The sequence below is a fragment of the Callithrix jacchus genome, chromosome 19, assembly GCF_049354715.1.
Source record: "Callithrix jacchus isolate 240 chromosome 19, calJac240_pri, whole genome shotgun sequence".
Classification (NCBI taxonomy): Eukaryota; Metazoa; Chordata; class Mammalia; order Primates; family Cebidae; genus Callithrix; species Callithrix jacchus.
Genome location: NC_133520.1, coordinates 39,350,713 through 39,370,364, shown reverse-complemented (window position 1 = coordinate 39,370,364; position 19,652 = coordinate 39,350,713). Strand labels below are relative to the sequence as shown.

General features: G+C 37.9%; 1 protein-coding gene across 5 annotated transcripts in view; it reads right to left on the bottom strand.

Annotated features, from left to right (window-relative positions):
- The window catches only part of AHCTF1 (AT-hook containing transcription factor 1), an 84,345-nt gene that overhangs the window by 54,844 nt on the left and 9,849 nt on the right, over window positions 1-19,652 (bottom strand). For all 5 annotated transcript variants that reach the window (XM_008985681.5, XM_078357165.1, XM_078357166.1 and 2 more), the window contains exons 2-12: window positions 18,419-18,546; window positions 16,476-16,729; window positions 14,489-14,669; window positions 9,080-9,287; window positions 7,165-7,281; window positions 5,939-6,023; window positions 4,775-4,925; window positions 2,876-3,008; window positions 2,603-2,784; window positions 2,076-2,137; window positions 879-1,007 (exon numbers count right to left, since the gene is read on the bottom strand). In XM_008985681.5, coding sequence (XP_008983929.4) covers window positions 879-1,007; window positions 2,076-2,137; window positions 2,603-2,784; window positions 2,876-3,008; window positions 4,775-4,925; window positions 5,939-6,023; window positions 7,165-7,281; window positions 9,080-9,287; window positions 14,489-14,669; window positions 16,476-16,729; window positions 18,419-18,539 — 1,623 coding nt within the window. In that variant the 5' untranslated portion in view covers window positions 18,540-18,546. The remainder of the gene's footprint in view (window positions 1-878; window positions 1,008-2,075; window positions 2,138-2,602; window positions 2,785-2,875; window positions 3,009-4,774; window positions 4,926-5,938; window positions 6,024-7,164; window positions 7,282-9,079; window positions 9,288-14,488; window positions 14,670-16,475; window positions 16,730-18,418; window positions 18,547-19,652) is intronic.

Genomic DNA, 19,652 nt, shown 5'->3' with positions numbered 1-19,652 from the left:
TGTGGTGACAGTTGAAGAATTCTGTGAATTAAAACCACCAAACTGTACACTTTAAAGCTAATAATTTAAAAATCACCGAGTCTGGTTTATATCAAAGCAATCTATTAATTTCATTCATTACAGGAGCAAATTAAAAGATTTTTCAAAAAGGACTCACGTGAATACAAATTAAATAGGCACAGAGGGAATGACAGCGCGATAATGGTCCGCAAACCCTAGGAAGGCAGGATTCTAAACAGAGACTCACTGAAGCCATTTACATTAATACCAGGGACAAAACAAAACCATCTGCGACTAACATTATCATCCTACAGTTCACAAAGTCCTACAACACGCAACGAGAAGAGTAACTGGCCAGGCACAGTGGCTCACACCTGTAATCCCAGAACTCTGGGAGGCCAAGGCAAGCGCATCACTTGAGGTCAGGAGTTTGAGACCAGCCTGACCAACATGTGGAAATTTTGTCTCCATTAAAAATAAAAAATTAGCCGGGTGTGGTGGCAGACACCTGTAGTTCCAGCTACTCAGGAGGCTGAGGCAGGAGAATCGCTTGAACCCAGGAGGTTGGAGGTTGTAGTGAGCCAAGACTGCACCATGATCATGCCACTGCATTCCAGCCTGATGCAGCCATGATGTGTTTCCTGTCCTATATCCTTCTACACAGCTAAGTGAATCTGCTGCCAAGTTTTGGCCTATTGGGGGTATTAAGTGTAGGAATTTTAAGCCAAACCCAAGACCCCAACTACCGATCACCCAGAGGGAGCAATTACACTTCTTCATCTACTTTTGCAGAAATTCTCTAATACATTTTTATTATAATAGAAAGCTAATTGACATGATCCAAGAGAAAGAAACAGTAGAGTTAAAAATCATCTCACTTGGCTTAAACTGGAAGGCTGAGTATCAACAAATCTTGGGGAAAGAAGACCAGCTACCAGACATCGATTATAACCATCAGGAATGACTTCATTGAGAGATGCTCCTGATTTCTTTAAAAAAGTCAAAGTCTGTAACAGATAAATTAGTAAGATATCAGTCAATCAATCCTCAATCTGAATCATCAAATTTAAGATTCATAAATGACACATAAAATTTAAAGACAGCAAATGGAAATTATAAAAGACTATATGTCCTTGCAAGGAACAGAGTTTCTAGGTTCTTAAGCTTAACTAATGCTTACTAGTTGTTAATGATAATACTATTAGCAAAAGATAGCTTATATATTTTTATGAACTGTATAACCCTGTTATCTTCTCTATAAACTGACAGATTTGGTGACATCTTGACTAAACCAACACACACAGAGAAAAAGCTCCTGCAGTCTATTCCTCTTTACCTAAAGTAAATGACATTTGATACAAAGTATAAATATAGCATTCAGCGACATCCAGCTGATTATGAAGGAAAAGGTCTGCCACACCATGCTTCCCTAGAAAAGTATTTTTCAGGACAGGCGCTGTGGCTCACCCTTGTAATCCCAACACTTTGAGAGGCTGAGGCAGGTGCATCACCTGAGGTCAGGGGTTTGAAACCAGCCTGGCCAACATGGTGAAACCCCGTCTCTACTAAAAATACAAAAAATTAGCTGGGTGTGGTGGCAGGCGCCTGTAATTCCAGCTACTCAGGAGGCAGAGACAGGAGAATTGCTTGAACCTGGGAGGTGAGGTTGCAGTGAGCCAAGATCATGCCACTGCACTCCAGCCTGGTCAACAAAGACCGAAACTCCACATTAAAAAAAACCCATTTTTCCACATCCTTTTTTGTTTTTTTGTTTTTTTCCTGTGCCAGGCACTGTACCACTGTGCTAGGTACCTTCTTTCTGAGGAGACAGAAAGCTTGAGGTTAAATTACCATCCACATCAATTACCTGCTAAAAACATTCAACACGTCTTCTGGCAGGCTGTCATTAGTAACTGATAGTACTAGTTGCTAATCTCCTAAAGCTAGCAGAAGCTACCATTTAAGCTGAAACAATTGTCAGTATAACTAACACTAACTAAAACTTAGCTCCACGAATCAACCATACTGCAGGGTCTCACTTCAGTTCAACTGAGAAATCGCTACTTGTTACCCACCTCCTTCTGAAAGCCAGTACAAGTCACATGAAGAACTCCCGAGTTTAACAAACAAGTGGCATCTAAAAAAAGATTTAAAAAACAATCCACTTACATATATTTAAAATGGCATTAATAGAACAAAATTTATCCAGACTGCAAGACAAGGTGTCAAATTATTACATGTAATAAATCTTTAAATAAACTTTTCTACTTTATTTAAATCTATTACACAGCAAAGCAACAATAAAGCAAAAAACAAAACCCCAAAACTCCAAGCACAGCTGAGAAACACAGCAAAAAAATAACTATTACAAAATACACCAGATGTGAAAGTCGATCTTTCCTAGCAAGTTCAAAATAAGTCAAATTCATTTATAAAACATGTAAACACTAAATTTCTCCCGTGCATGTATTAGTTCTCTAAAGTTATTCATATGTTAACTAACAGTGAGATATAAACAGATAACACTAAATGTATAAACTACAAAATGTATACAATTATGTATTTTTGTGCATACAAAAGGTAATGTTAAGGAACTACATACCAAAATTATAAGTACTTGGATTAAAAAACTGCTCAGGAGGTGGATATGAAGGAGGGACTCCTCGAGTTAAACTTCTCTCATGTACTAATATATCCAAGATGTCATGTGGAGAAGTCAGACTTACAACAGACTCCAATGACCACAGTGCAAAGTAAGAGCAGTTATGTAGATGTTCTCCTGACCTAAAAGAAAAATTCAAACATTACTAAGTCACTGATCAGCTATACATACAAATACCAGAGAGATGAGAGAGAGAGAAAAGAAGAATCATACCTTAACGAATCTGGCATTTGTGCATGATACCAACGATTTATGTCGAAAAGCCCCAAATATATAGAAGGCTTTCCCTGTCCATATATATTCACCTGCCAGGTAAAGACTGAAACACTAGTGTCAGGAGATAGAGCTGAAAGAAAAAAAGGTAACTTTAAAAAATAAAGAATCTCAAAGTAAAATCACCTCAACAGAATTGTAGTGAGATTTTCTCATAAATTTCTAAGAGGTTTAATTCATATTTCATTTGATTCATCAAAATGCATTTCTATCATTTGTATATAAGACCACATTCATTCACTTGCATCTGGACTGTTTCTCAATTTTAAGGTCTTATTAAAAAGTACTCACTCATCAGAAGTTACATCCTTGTTTTCAGTTAATACTTGACCAACGTTGAAGTATTAGAGGCAGAAAAGTCTCTCTGCCAAGGACGATACGGAGCTAGTACTAGAGAAGTTCCTTCCTCAAATGGAAGCCTTTGGGCATTAAGGCTTTCATCATTTAGATGAGCCTTAGTTGAGAAGGACTTATCTAGTTACATGGTAAAGGGGGAAAAAGACAAGTGCTTGGACAGTGCCTGCGGAATGGGAAGACAGGAATAGAGTAAGAGAAGAAAGTAAAAACCTGAAACACTACTGTAATAGAAAGAATGGGGAATGAGAGAGAGCATGGCCAGGTGCAGTGGCTCACGCTTGTAATCCCAGCAGTTTGGAAGGCCAAGGTGGGCAGATCGACTGAGCCCAGAAATTTGGGACCAGCCCTGGCCACACAGCAAAACCTCATCTCTACATAAACAAAAACAAAAATTAGCCGGGCATGGTGGCATGCACCTATAGTCCTAGGTACTCAGGAGGCTGAGGTGGGAGGATCACTTGACCTGGGAGGCAGAGGTTACAGTGAGCCAGTATCACGCCACTGCACTCCAGCCTGGGCGACAGTTGAGACCCTGTCTCTAAACAAAAACAAAAACACCCTGTCACTACAAAAAATACAACAATTAGGAAGGTGTGGTGGTGTGTGTCTTTAGTCCCAGTTACTTGGGAGGCTGAGATGGGAGAACTGCCTGAGCCCAGAAGGTCAAGGCTGTAACGAGCCAGGATAGTGCCACCACACTCTGGCCTGGGCAAGAGTGAGACCCTGTCTCTAAATAAATAAATAAAAATTTAAAAAGACGTGAGCTCATGACAAGTTGTTTTTCACATGTTTAACTGGATCTGAAAACTGAATCGGAAGTACAGATACTGACCCTAGCAAAGAGGCCATTTGTAGGTAAAGCCACTGTAACGGTAGATTCCAATCAGAACACAAATACAACCAGGGCCCTGGTGAGCACTTCCGGAATGGAATGAGCCTAGCATGCTATTTCATTTAAACCTCCCAACTACCCTTTGCCAAAGGTCTAACTGCATTATCCCACTTAGAGATGGAGAAACAGGGCTCTGAAATGTCAAAGGTCATGGCTAGTGAAAGGGCTGCTAGATGATAATCTGGCTTAAAAAACATGCAAATTTTACTCTGCTGGAAAAAGCGGTGACACTAAAGGTAACAGAAAACGTTCAAGACAACCAAGGCCTGTGTGCCACAAATGGCTCAAAAATACACAGGAGGACGTCATTCAAAGACTAGTCACACTAGCTCAGGCTCGGAATCACCTTTGCCTGTCTGTTTTGAGAACTAGATTCAATAAAAGGGTCCTTCATTCCCCTAACCTATTTTATTTTTTAGTTCTCCATAGCAATCTGGGGAGCAAGAAATATCTAGAATTTCATATAGACCTGAATAAATTCTGTAATCACTAATTTTCTTAACTGCCAGGGTATGAAATCTAGAAAAAATACCTGTCATAAATTTTACATCAAGCCTCCACATGACAAAATTAAGATTACTTTAACTAACCTTCATTCATGCCTTCCTCCCTGTCACCGTGAGATCGAAATTTCTCTATACTCTGGCATCCCAACAATTTGGTATTACTCGTCTGTCCCCTCAAAGGAAACATGCCACCTGTCAGGTCCAGAGTGTATCTTTCTTCACAGTACTCTAACCCCTATAACATAAAATGTACACAAATATTAATCTGATTCTAGGCAAAAGGCCATTCTAAAATTAAATATTCTCCAAATTTAAAGACTGTTCACACAATACAAAGAAAACAATTTTAAACTGAAGAGAACAGATCATAGGAAAAGCCTCTAAAATTTTACATACTTTAAAATAAAAAGTGAGATTTAGTCTCTCAAAATAATTTCCAATAAGTCTTCTAAAGTTGTTATTAAACAAAGCTCTCATGCACTACTGGTGGATATATAAACTGGAATAACGATCTAAACCACATATGCATACATCCCAGACCAGCAATCCTACAGCTGTGTTCTCACAGAAATTCTTAGAATAGTTCTTAGACCTTTTTTTAGCTCTAGAATAGTTCTCAGACCTTTTTTTTTAGCTTATTGATACTTTTAGGAATCTGACAAAAGGCTATGAGACTTCCCATAAAAATGCATCATCATAAAAATGCCATACATAATCCAGGGAGTTTATGGATTCTATATACCCGCCAAACACTAGATGAAGAAAAGTCAGTTTTAGGGACAGGTATGTGAGGTGTACAAAATATGGCTATTAGCAGCACCCCCACTACTTCCTCAGGAATTCAGCCAGAAAAACAGGTAGCCATCTAAAAGTCCAGATGCATATACTCTCTTATAAAAATCACCCCATGGCTTAATGCTTGGTATGTTAAAGCAACAAAGTCGAATTATTTTTCCTGGGTATCAAATAAGCCACAAGGCTGAGTCTACTCCAGTCCCCTCACTGTAGAGGAAAAGGATACATGAGAAGTTAATAGTGCTACCTTGGTAAATAGGTAAAACAGATCTCTAATCTACTGGATATTCTGATCAAGAGATTAAAGAAGATCTCTAACACTTCTACTATATTATAAATACAACATTAACTTGGATATCAGAATAGCTTTTCAGTATCTTGAAACAAAGACAACACGTTTAAAATAGAAAAGCAACCAAATGGTAATATAGCCCATGTACAATGACCATTTACCTCATATAAGATGTGTCCTGATGCCAAACACTTTCTATCACCGAAGGCCAGTTGTAGCAAATGCAAACTCAAAACGTCCCCTTCACTGAAACAGAAAAGAACCCAAATGCACTAAATATATTAATACATTAAATATCTCTTACTGTCCAAGTAACTAGTTTGCTTACAATGTTGAGTGCATGTGACAAAACGAAGATCACTGTGAAGAACTGAGTATTATTTGGTGGTTTTCATAAAATGTAATCCTTTGAAATAACTGATTTTTATTTTTTATTAATTCTAATAACTAAATTGATGCTGTTGGCATACGGCAGCTGATATCTTAAGTGGCAAAGACTGATTACTCAAATATTCTTTCTTAAACATTCCTTCCTCACTGGGCATACTCTAGACACATGGCTGCCTGACATTTCCCAGCTTCCTTTGCAGCTAGGTGCAGGAGCCCTGCAGGAAAGCTGTGGCCAGATATAATCAGAATTATCCTATGGTAACCTCAGAGAACCTTCCTTAACAGACAAAATGTCCTTTGTGCCTTTGTCCTGGTCTCTTCCTCCATCTTGGTATTCTTTTACTTAAAATGTAGATGTTCAAAGGATGGTGCGAAGTGTAGAGAGCAGAAAAGGCGGTTGGGGAAGGGTGGGGAAAAAATTTTTTTAAATGTGAATGTTGTCCAGGACCACAAAGATGAGGCCCATACAATAAAGACACAAAGTGAAGATATTAGATCAACGCTGTAGTACTCAAGCGTGAAGCATGCAGTAAGTGCTGTAAGCTGATCCCTTTCCATAACTCCTATTACTACTCGTTAATTCTTTTACTTGTTCTAGCATACCACACCTTCCTGAAGTTCCTCACACCACACTACTCACTCCTCAGGCCTTTGCTGAGTACCCAGCTCTCTTGTTCTCAATCTCCAAGTATACTTAAAAGAATGAGAGCAGGGTACTGGGACTAAGAACGAGAGAGCAGCATACTTGGAGGATTCTCTTATTCTGTAAAAAACGTGCAAGTAAGTTAAGCACAATTTCTTCTGATATCTCAGAATTATTCAAGCACGTAGAAACCACCACTTAACTTTTAAAACAACTTCATCTACAACTCACTAATTCACTGAAGAGAACTGTCTTCACTAAAAAAGACTATGTCTAAGTGCAAAACTTTCCAAGAGAAATTAAAACCTGTTCTATTTTTGACTAATTTTTAAAAATCATACATATCAGACCTACCTATCTTGTGTAGACTGAACAGCCCACAAATAACAGCAATTACGAGGATCATTCTCAGGTTCCTGAAAAGTGACAGCATATACAGGAACTCTTCCACTTTCCAACTGTATGTAGTATCTGAAACAGAAAAATTAGTACATTTCATATATTTAAGTTATTTTATAGAAAGGAAAAAGGTGTATCAAGGAAGAATTTGGGTTAAGCAACCAACTGTTCATACAATCCCCCAAAATGAGTGAACTGTGAGGCATGGCCAAGTCATCTTATTTGCAGAAATACCCAGGGGACAAGACATCAAGACCACAGTCACATCGCCCATCCCCCAGAGACAGAACTGGGAAGTCAGAATTACTCAAGTGTATGCATTCAGGTATGTGTAAACTGCTCCTAAGAGACATACTCAATGTACACCACTACATATTGCTCACTCACAAAGAGTACCCTACAACGAGATGAGATACTGCCAGAACACTTCTCAGCTGCTTGCGTTTGGCATCCGTTTCCCCGCTACTACAACAGAAGATGAGCTAGAAACTGAAGAGTTCCCATAAACTCCTAAAAAAGCAAAAACTGACCAGGAGACGCCAGCATTTAAGAAAGCAATGCTGTAGAAGCCAGGTAGGTACTCCAGGTAGGTCTTTAAAAGCAAATTCAGAGGCATGAGCTGACAAAAGGATAACAGCAAAGAGTTGACACGCTCTTCCCATAAAACAAATTACTCAGGAAAACACACCATTATGCCTCAGGAAAAACTGAGAAACAAATAAACTGACAAGTGCCAAACAGGCCACTATTTAACTCTTAACAAACAGCTACAAAGCATCAATATAATTACATTTTGGGGACTTTTTGAAAGCATAAAAAATTGGAAATCCAAGTATTTTGTAATCTTGATTTTTAAAAATCTTTTTTTTCCTCTCAACCGAGAATACTTTTTCTAAGCTGTTACTTTCCATAGATAATTATTGGGAAGGTACTTCTGAAAGAACTCATACTATACAAACAGTCATGTGTCACTTAACAACAGGGGATCTGTTCTGAGAAATGCTGGTTAGGGATTCAGTTCTTGTGCAAACATTGCACAGTATGGTAACACAAACCTAGATGGTACTGCCTGCTATATACCTAGGTTAGATGGTAGAGCCTGTTGCTCCTAGTCTACTCACCCGTATAGCGTGTCACTGTACTGAATACTGCAGAGAACTATAATACAATGATAAGCATTTATGTATCTAAATATTTAAAGGGCATCATTAAAATGCAGTATAATTTTATGAGCCATCCTTCTTATAGAAGGTCTGCTGTTTCCCCAAACATTGTAAAGTTACAAAGTCATGCTTTACCAGCATGTTATTAAACGCAATGACTATAATGCCTTTTAAGTAACATTGAAAAAAAAAAAATCAAGCTAAATTCATATGCTAAGTCACTCCTTTATGGTATTCAAATTGATTTAATGCCATGAAAAATTAGTCATACTCAATCATTCAATCATTAATCTACCCACCCTTTTATCACTATCCTAATTTTTTTTTTTTTTTGAGACGGAGTTTTGCTCGTTACCCAGGCTGGAGTGCAATGGCACGATCTCGGCTCACCGCAACCTCCGCCTCCTGGGTTCAGGCAATTCTCCTGCCCCAGCCTCCTGAGCAGCTGGGATTACAGGCATGCGCCACCATGCCCAGCTAATTATTTGTATTTTTAGTAGAGACGGGGTTTCACCATGTTGACCAGGATGGTCTCGAGCTGTTGACCTCGTGATCCACCCGCCTCGGCCTCCCAAAGTGCTGGGATTACAGGCTTGAGCCACCGTGCCCGGCCTCACTATCCTCATTTTTAAATATTAGTAACTGAACACAAGCTATATGCAAAAAGAAACTACCTATAATCAAATAAGGGAAAAAGTTACACTTACTCTCTTTTCATGCTTTTCATGTTCCAGAGTGCTAAATAGCCATCAGAGAAGCCTACAGCAAGCTGGTTGGTCCTGCTGATGTAACTAAGAGCTGAAATGGCTGTTCCTGTCGGACTTACTAACTGGAAACACAGATGGCGCCCTTCTCTCATCACACTGTCTCTAATGCGCGGTACTTCAGCTGGGATACCAGTTAGAACTTCAAGATCTAAAAACACAAATTAGACAAATGCGGTTAAAAAACTAAACAGCATTAAAAACAAATGAGTCATCCATTATTCAAGCTACAAATGAAGTCAACTGAGTTAAATCAAGTTAACTGAAATTAAAAGTTCAGTGATAACAAAAGTATGTTAAACTAGAAAACTGCCATTCTTAACTATTTAAATGCTAAAATTTTAAAAGTACATTTAATTATATAATTTTTAAAAATTTTCTAGTCAGGTGCAGTGGCTCATGCCTGTTATCCCAGCACTTTGGGAGGCTGAGTCAGGAGGATCACGAGGTCAAGAGTTCGAGACCATCCTGGTCAACACGGTGAAACCCCGTCTCTACTAAAAATACAAAAAATTAGCTGGGCATGGTGGCACGTGCCTGTAATCCCAGCTACTCAGGAGGCTGAGACAGGAGAATTGCTTGAACCCAGGAGGCGGAGGTTGCGGTGAGCCAAGATTGCACTACGATACTCCAGCCTGGCGACAGTGAGACTCTGTCTCAAAAAAAAAAAAAAAAATTCTCTCAGTACATCTCAACTACTCTCGAAGGTAGAATTTTTTTTATGGTTAACAATAATAAATAAAACTGATTATTTCTTTATTGAAATTTAGAACTACTACCTTAATACTTTCATTGGAGCAATGGCTGACTCCAGGTCAGGGGAAGGAAAATACATAAAATGAGCCTGGTACATCTTACGCCAGTAATCTAGGAGGCTATCACAGATGAAAGGGAATGCATCAACAACATGAAAGGGCTCTCATTACCAAAGACAGGACATTTTGGGCATCAAAAGCAATAAAATTAATGAAACACATTAAATATGCTAACCTTCAAAAAGGGGTGTGGGGTGAGGGAGAAGCCTACCTTCCCCACCTACAAAAGGCCTTATATTGAACCATTGGAAGTAACTTGGTATCACACCCATTTACTCTGAAAATCAGTACTTAGAAATAATAAACATTTACCCTGCCTGTTCTGTACACATTGCTTCAGAGTGACCAAAAAGCTCTACTTAATGAGAAAATTATTCTCTACACTGACAGAACATAAAATCATCATTTTGCAGCCCTTAATGAAATAAGTGACTTATCCAAGAATCTTAAGGAAACAATTAATTGAAAGTATTTGCAATTTTGGCATTACAGTATTCCCTGCACAGATACAGAACGTTATCTGCCGTTCTGCTGTCCAGTTTCAGTTACCCATAGTAAACCACAGCCCAAAAATATTAAATTCCTAAGTTTTAAAATGCATACTGCTCTAAGTGGTGTGATGAAATCTGCTACCATCGAAGGGACATAAATTGCTCTGTCCAGTGTATCCACACTGTATATGCCACACTTAATAGCCATTTTGGTTATCAGCTCAACTGTCACAATACTGTAGTGCTCGTGTTCAAGTAACCCTCATTTGACTTAACAATGGCCCCCAAACACAAGAGTAGTCATGCTGGCAATTCAGATACACCAAAGACAAGCTGTAAAGGGCTTCCTTTAAATGAAACCGTGAGAGTTCTTGACTTAAGGAAAAATCATAATGTATACAGGGTTTGGTACTATCTGTGGTTGAGGCCTCCACTGGGGGTCTCAAACATATCCCTCACAGGTAAGGGTGCACTACCATGAGGGCTATCCTGTACACCCTAAGACACTAAGCTATATCATTAGTCTCTTAACTACTAGTAGCAAGTAGCACCATCTCCCTCCAGCAGTAACAATCAAAAATGTCTTCTAACGTTGCCAAACATCTCCTGGAGGACAAAATTCACCCCCACCCACCACTCTTGAGAACCACTAGTTTATAGGTTGATGAGACTTTAAAAAGGATGAATCATGCTGTCATCACATCAATCCACTGATAACTAATAGTAACAACCAGACACCATGTCTCCTGATGTGATACAATATGAAGTACTCAGCACTTCCAAAGTACCTTGACAAAATGTTAAACCTTAGTCTATAACCAGAGCTAATTTACATTTGCAGATCAAAAATATAAATGATATAACGTGAAACCACAGTTAATTCCAAAATATGGAATATACTATGAAATAACTTCTTCAGCAAGTCAATGGTACTAAAAATAAAAACAGAGAAGACAGAAAGAGGACTAATGTACATTGTACATTCAAGGAGACTTGAGACGTAACTGTCAAATGTAATTAATGTGCGGACTGTGTCTGACTTCCAGTCCAAACAATTCGAATGTAAAAAGATGCTTTGAGGCCGGGCCCGGTGGCTCAAGCCTGTAATCCCAGCACTTTGGGAGGCCGAGGCGGGTGGATCACGAGGTCAAGAGATCGAGACCATCCTGGTCAACAAGGTGAAACCCCGTCTCTACTAAAAATACAAAAATTAGTTGGGCATGATGGTGTGTGCCTGTAGTCCCAGCTACTTGGGAGGCTGAGGCAGGAGAATTGCTTGAACCCAGAAGGCGGAAGTTGCGGTGAGCCGAGATCGTGCCATTGCACTCCAGTCTGGGTGACAACAGCGAAACTCCGTCTCAAAAAAAAAAAAAGATGCTTTGAATAATCACATCGATTTGATCATACAGTAGATATCAGACTATACCAAAGAAGTGTTAATGTTAGGAATGACTGGCATTCTGACTATGTAATAAAATATCCCTATCTGCTTTAAACTAACACAGCGGAAAAGAGGCAAAGGAGGAAAGAGGAATGAAATAAATAGACACACGTATGGTAAATGTTGAAATTAACTTGAATTTGGGTGATAGGAATACAGGAACTCCTATTTCTTCTATCTGAAGATGTCTAAAATCTTCAACAAAAAAAGAAAAAAATTCAGACCCATAGATTTAATATAACCACTGTGCAAGAGCAGATTTTCTCATTGTTGCAAAGGGGAAAACATATCACACTGTCCTAGAGCAGACCCCCCACCTCCAAATCACTTCTGCTTCTGATGTCTTTTTCAGAGAACAAGTGATCAGATTTTGCCACAATCAACAGTTCACACAATGGGATACTACAAACTTACTCAAAAGAAACGGGTAAACCCTGTGTATTCTGATGTGGAAAGATACATTAAAAAACCGGTTAAGTCTGGGGAAGTTGCAGAACTATTTATACTGTATGTTTGGAACTTCCTTTCCTATCTTGGTGTATTTCAGTGAAGCCTCAACAGTTGTAATCATAAATTACTTTTGTAAACAAAAGCTTAATTTTTTGTGCTATAAAATTCAACTGCTTCCTAAATGTCAAAATTGGGAAATGCTTCTGATCATAATCCAGAGACTGTTGTTACATAATTATCCTTGTGCACCTACTGATTATCAACCTCCGAAATGTTTTAACGCTATCATATTGACTTGAAGGCAATTTTCAGTATGAATATAAGCATTTAATTAGCCTTACACCTAAACTAACCACAAAATATACTCTGAAACAAAAGGCCAGCCAGCCTACTTAATTCTTTGAACGATCTTCTATAAAGAGCAGTCAAACCATTTCTAATAGTCTACAAATTCATTTTTATTGTTTTTGCTAATCAATTCTTTTCATTTAAACATCATGCAAAAATTTTATTAATCAATCAGGTTTGTATACATAACAACTTTTAAAGTATAGCTTTCATCTATGAAGTTTTTTTTTTTTTTTTTGAGACGGAGTTTTGCTCTTCTTACCCAATGGCATGATCTCAGCTCACCGCAACCTCCGCCTCCTGGGTTCAGGCAATTCTCCTGCCTCAGCCTCCCGAGTAGCTGGGATTACAGGCACGCGCCACCATGCCCAGCTAATTTTTTTGTATTTTTAGTAGAGACAGGGTTTCACCATGTTGACCAGGATGGTCTTGATCTCTTGACCTCGCCATCCACCCGCCTCAGCCTCCCAAAGTGCTGGGATTACAGGCTTGAGCCACCACGCCCGGCCCTATGAAGATTTTTTTAAAGTGCATATATGACCATTATTTCTGCCAAGTCTAATTTTTTCAGGTTTGATTTTGCATATTTTTATTCAGATGATTTTGGCCCTTCCATTTCTTGTTAGGTATAGTTTTTTTTTTTTTTTTGAGATTGAGTATCACTTGGTTGCCCAGGCTGGAGTAGAGTGGTGTAATCTCAGCTCACTGCAACTTCCACCTCCCGGTTCAAGCAATTCTCCTGGGCCTCAGCCTCCCAAGTAGCTGGGATGGGCAAACACCACCATACCTGGCTAATTTTTGTATTTTTGGCAAAGACAGGGTTTCACCTTGTTGGCCAGGCTGGTCTCAAACTCCTGACCTCAAGTGATCTGCCCACCTCGGCCTCCCAAAGTGCTAGGGTTATAGACGTGAGCCACTATGCCCAGCCACCAACAGCAGTTTTAATCAGATTTTTAATACGCTGACAATTTTGATTAGTATGTACATTATAAACTAGATAAAATATGGACAGTTTGTGTCTATTTCTAAGCTGATCAATAAATAAAGAGCGACAGTGATATTCCAGTCCTCAGAACCAAGAATGCCCTCACAAAGCCAAAGTCAAAAGGTTTTCAGGGTCAAACAGCCCTTTTCTAAAAATTAGGAGTAAAATACACATTTTTAGGTTAGCTCTTCCTTTCTATATAAACCAGTCACATAATTTTCAAAAACCAAAAGTATTTGAAAAAAACATTAATTTTATAAATATAAGCATTTAAAGGAGAAAATTTGCTTTATTTTCTTAGAATCTGAATAGCATTACTTCTATTTTAGGTGTTATTTTGTGAAAGACTTTCAATCACTCTGTTATTTCCGATTATTTTAATTCTATCTTGGTGTTACCATAGAAACATAAACAATATGTCAAAAACACTATATTAGAACCTGCATTGCAGGATAATTTCATACTGGATGATAAAAATAAAGACTTCTTATACTTAGCCCTTATTCCAGCATTTACTTAAGAATAGATCTTATTCAGGTATATACATGGAACCGAATGAAATCAATTATCACTACCTTTCTCAAGGCCTAGTTGAGAATATATGAACACTTGATCAACAAAACAGTGTCTTATCCAAGAAGTATCCACTGTGCTCAGATTCAAACAATAGAAGAAAAAAGATTTTAAAGTACCTTTTTCAATAGACAGGAAGGTATCTTTTATTTTACTCCAGCTGCTATAAAAAATTTTGGCTACTTTAAAAAATACTGCATCAGAATATCCAGGTGCTCAATTTTTGGTTTCAAGTAAAGAACTGATTACCTGATGCATCGACTTCATTTTGGTTGTATGACAAGTCATCCAAACATAGGTCAATAAGAAGGATCTGTCCAACGTCAGTTACCACAGCTGCCACTCCAAAAAGCCATCGCAGACTTGGATGTAAATGCTGAGAGCTTGCACTGGCTCCTCCATGATTAATGATAGGTTCAATAGCTGTTACCTAGAACACATAATACGTAACTTGCTTTTCTTCTGCAAAGTGAGAAAATCAATTAACAGCACAATAAACTTAAGTTAAAGCAGGTTATCAGTTGTAACGAATTTAAGCATTATTAAATACAGAATAAATCTGCATGTAATACTTGTGATCTGAATAATGAAATCTTCAGCTATATTAGGAATTATAACACTATTCAATACATAAGAATCACGCAGTTGGACTAACAACCAATGTTTACTGAGAGCTTACTATATGCCAGGCATTGTGTTAACTGGCTGATTTAATGTTCAGGACAATGCTTTGAGAGTAGGCTACGTGTGATTCTCTCTCCTTCAAGATGAAATAACACGAGGCTTAGAAAGTTAGTCTAGTTATTCAAGCCATAAAATCATTAAGCATAAAACTCAAGTCTGAATTGTTCTCACTTTTAAGCTCTTAAACAGCTACTCTAGGGTTATACAGCCTCTTCTCCTAAGAGTAAAAACTGATCACTCCAGAAAAATTTACTCTTTACTCTTTAAAAAACAAATACAAAGATTTTTTAAAATTATTTTTTATTATACTTTAAGTTCTGGGGTACACAAGCAGAACATGCAGGTCTGTTACATAGGTAAACGTGCCATGGTGGTTTGCTGTACCCCATCAACCTGTCATCTACAAAAAAGGTGTTTTAAGTCCTCTTTATACCTTAAAGACTGAAGAGGCCCAACCTTTATTTAAAAGAGTGATATTGACGGTGCGTGGTGGCTCATGCCTGTAATGCAAGCACTTTGGGAGGCTGAGGCGGGCAAATCACAAGGTCAGGAGTTCGAGACCAGCCTGACCAACATGGTGAAACCCTGTCTCTGCTAAAAATACAAAAAATTCACTAGACATAGTGGTGGGTGCCTGTAATCCCAGCTACTTGGGAGGCTGAAGCAGGAGAATCACTCGAACCTAGGAGGCCGAGGTTGCAGTGAGCCGAGACTGCAACACTGCACTCCAGCCCAGGCAACAAAGGTGATACTCCGTCTCAAAAAAAAAAAGAGAGAGAAAAAAGAAAATTACTTTACCATTGACTTGCAAGAGTCCCTGATTACAAACAAGGCCAATCACAATTTGAATCCTCACCATTTCCGCCCTCACTTTTTCCTTCCCGTTACTCCTCTTCAGCCATTCTAAATTAAGTCCAGTTTCCCAAATGCTCCACACCAGGCTCTTTATCTAAAATGTCCAACTCTTTAGAAATTATCCATTCTACATGTTCCAAGTGCTTACATTTATCAAAGTATTCATTATATTTATGCTATAATCTTATTCATTCATCTTCTCTCACTAGACTACAAGCTCTTTAAAAGCACAGACCAAGTTCAATGTATGTATCTTGAAAATCTAGCATATATTTTCCATAATGCTTCAAGATTACAGTCTCCAAAGGAAAAGACATTTTAAAAATTGCATAGTAATGAATACTTTTTTATAAACTTTAAGTGTCCTCACAGAACACAACTGGAGATAAGAACAAGATTTAGATGTTACTTGCCACAAAAAAAGAGTATCAGAACATTAGACGTCATTGCTATTTTTACTCTGGAATGCTTTAACCAATAAGGAAGTTATATTTTAAATGTTAGGTTCCTTGAATAACATCATTTTTAGCCTCATTTTTATTCTAAACACTTTACCTATGAGTAACACATATACATAAAAGTACGCAAGTTATAAATGTTGTAGGTCAATGAAATTTCAGAAAGTAAACTCTTATGTATAACCAGTAGGACTTCAGTTTTGAAAGAGAATGTCTAGGTATCTTTAAACAGTACCTACCCTTCCAGGAAGAACAACTGCTTTAACTACTTTTGATATTCCAAGGTCATAAAGACAGAGAACACTCCCTTCTGTTTCTTCCAATCCTATTAAAAATCCAGTTCTCTTCTGCCAAGAGAATTCTTTCACAGCTAAAACTACAGGAGGCTGTTCACTGACTCCGCTGAATCTGTAGGCAGACAACCGCTCTCCTGTCATTGAGTTTACTACCTCAAGTTGTGGCCCACAAGCCAAGCACGCAAGTCCATTTTTCCCTAGATGAAAAAAAATAGCTTATTTTAATACTCTATATACACAACAAACAGCAGTTAGCTCATTTACATATAAATATATATGTTCATTATGAAACCTAAGCATTTATACAACATAGTGATCCTCAACTTAGAAAAACATATCAAGCACTATCATTGTAATAACAACAGTCATTCAGTAAAAGCCACCACGGTATATGCTTGAATAAATTATTTCATCTATTCGTTATCACACCTCAATATAGCAATAAGGCAGCTAAACCCTGTCCAAAGTCAAAAAGCAGCACAGCCAGAAGTAGATCTCAAGTCTGTTTAACTCCAAAACTCATGCTTTAACTACTCTATTACACCTTAAACGATTTAAACTAGGAGCTATGGCAGTTATAAAATATAACACATTATTCTAGCTCTGAAGAGTTCACAGTCCAATTGAGAAATTAAGATATAACTAGCATAACAATAAGAAATATCAGAACCTCTTTTCCGCCTACTAGTCATGTTTGGATTTTACTCTGCCTGCAATGTATAAAGTCACTGGAGGGTCTAAATCAAGTCAGTGACTATGTGATCTGGGTATGTTTTTAAATACTACTCCAGCTGCTAAGCAAAGAACGGACAAGGAGAAGCACAGAGTAGCAGCAGGCAAAAGATGACACCAGCCTAGTGACTAGACAGAGAAAAGTGGGTTGACTGGAGATTCATCTTAGGGGTAGAACTAACTGGATTTGCTTGCTGATGAATTACACACAGAAAGGTGAGTAAAACGAGAATCAAGAATAGACCCCAAATTTCTGCTTGAACAACCAGATGAATGATAACTTTTATTTCTAAATTTGAGATACCCATCAAGCATCCAAGTTGGATATATAAGTTTATAGCTAAGGGAAGCCACAGTTTAAGAAAGCAGCATGGCAGGGTGGGGTCTGAGAATGCCAGGGTTCCAAGCTCCTTTCTGATACTTATCCGTGTCACTGGCATCAACTAGACTATTTCATTCTCAGTTACACAGAACAGCGGCTATTTAGAAAAGACTTATACCTACTCCAATGAAAAGTCATTATACAATGCCTGGCATCTAGAAAGTACTGTTGCTCCTTTTAACATTCAAGAGAATAGCACTGTAAATAGAAAATGACTGATACATATGCTTTACTTCCTGCTGGGAAGATGGCTATGAAACTTATTTTCAGCAGTCTTCTGCAGTATCCTTCATTAGACCAAGATCTCTAAGAGCAGGCTTCTTTAGTATGGTCTGATGTATTACACAATCTAAGTTACATATTAAGATCTTATTCAAGCGAATGAAATTGGAAAATGAGACTTTCTGAAAATGTTTTACTACCAAGGGCCCTAGATTTTTCTACTTATGACACTATCCAGGTTCTAATCCAAATTCACCAACAATAAAACTTCCTAATTATCAAGAAAAACTAGTGGCATGTTATTTTTACTTCCCAAACACAGATAATACTAAGATACAAAATATATGGGATTTTCAATAAGGAAAAATTAACTATAACCCCCCAATCAGAGGTTCACTGATAATGTGTTCAAGAGTTTATAGATGTTATATATGTAATTGTAGATCTCAGCTTCTACTTTTTCTTCTTCCACATAAAGAAAATACAATATATACTTATTATTTATCTTACAAATCGATTGTATTAGTATGTTTGGCAACAGTATTTTTACCTGCAGCAAACTTTCCACGAAGCACAGATTCTAATGTTATTTCGTCTTCGCCAAGTGCTTGAATAGTCACTTCTGGAAACGGCAGGAGACCACTAGTCACTTGAGCTCTTAGGTCTTGCATACTTCCACTGTAAATATTTTTAAAAGAAAACATTATGATACATTTGTACATAGTATACTTAATTAAATCCAGAAATCTGGTTATAAAATATGTATTGGCCAGATGTCAGAGCTTGCCCCTATAAGTCCCAGCTACTTGGGAGGCTGATGCAGGAGGATAAACTGATCTCAGATGTTCAAGGCTGTACCCTACCCCAGCGAGCTATGATTGTGCCACTGCACTCCAGCATGAGCAACAAAGCAAAATCCAGTCTCAAAAAAAAATGGCATGCTTCTGTGCCTAAGGTATTGCCTCTTAAGAAAATAATTCCCAAACAGCGTTAGGAAAGTAAACATTCATTAAGCAAGACGTCCTAAGGATATACATTATTCACTAGATTATTTGAACACGAGTTCAGTGCAATCCATCTCACTGTCTAACTTACTTGCAAAGAACACTTCACCACCACCATTCCCCCCACCCCAGAAAAAAAAGTGATTGGTATATTTTAGAAAAATTATTTCTTCAGTAAAGGGGCAGAAAAATGTGTAAATTCACAGAAACCTCAGAAATTGAGTTTGGTACATATCTTTTGCTAGTTAGAAAATATATAAATTGTGTTTCATTTAGAAGATCAGATTCCCAGAATGACTACTCCTATCATAAACAATGAAAAATAGTAGTTAAAATATAAAATAATCTTTCTGAATGTCTGAGTTGGTTAGCTATCAAAACCAGTCCTGGGAACCCTGATCTTATTTCAGGCACTCTAAGATCCAGAGGCAAAAGATAAAGTTTAGGGCAAAGGGAACTAATAAGAGCCTTCCCTTAACGCCATTAAACCTCACCAGGCTATATTGGCCTAAAGGTGAGCAAGAAAAATACTCATCGTACAGGATGGAAATTAATAAAGCTGTCCACACTGACCATGACTCAGAAAAAGAACATTTTCTTTCATACAAATGTGTGGCCGGAATTCAAGCTATGTTATATGAAATCCTCAAGAGAATAATTTATTATTAAGTATTTTCAAGTTGGTAATGCTCTAAGCAACCTACAGAAACAACCACATATCCTGTGGAATCTCAAACAATTCTCAAAGTTAAAGCAATAAAGAAAATAAACTCACAGTCC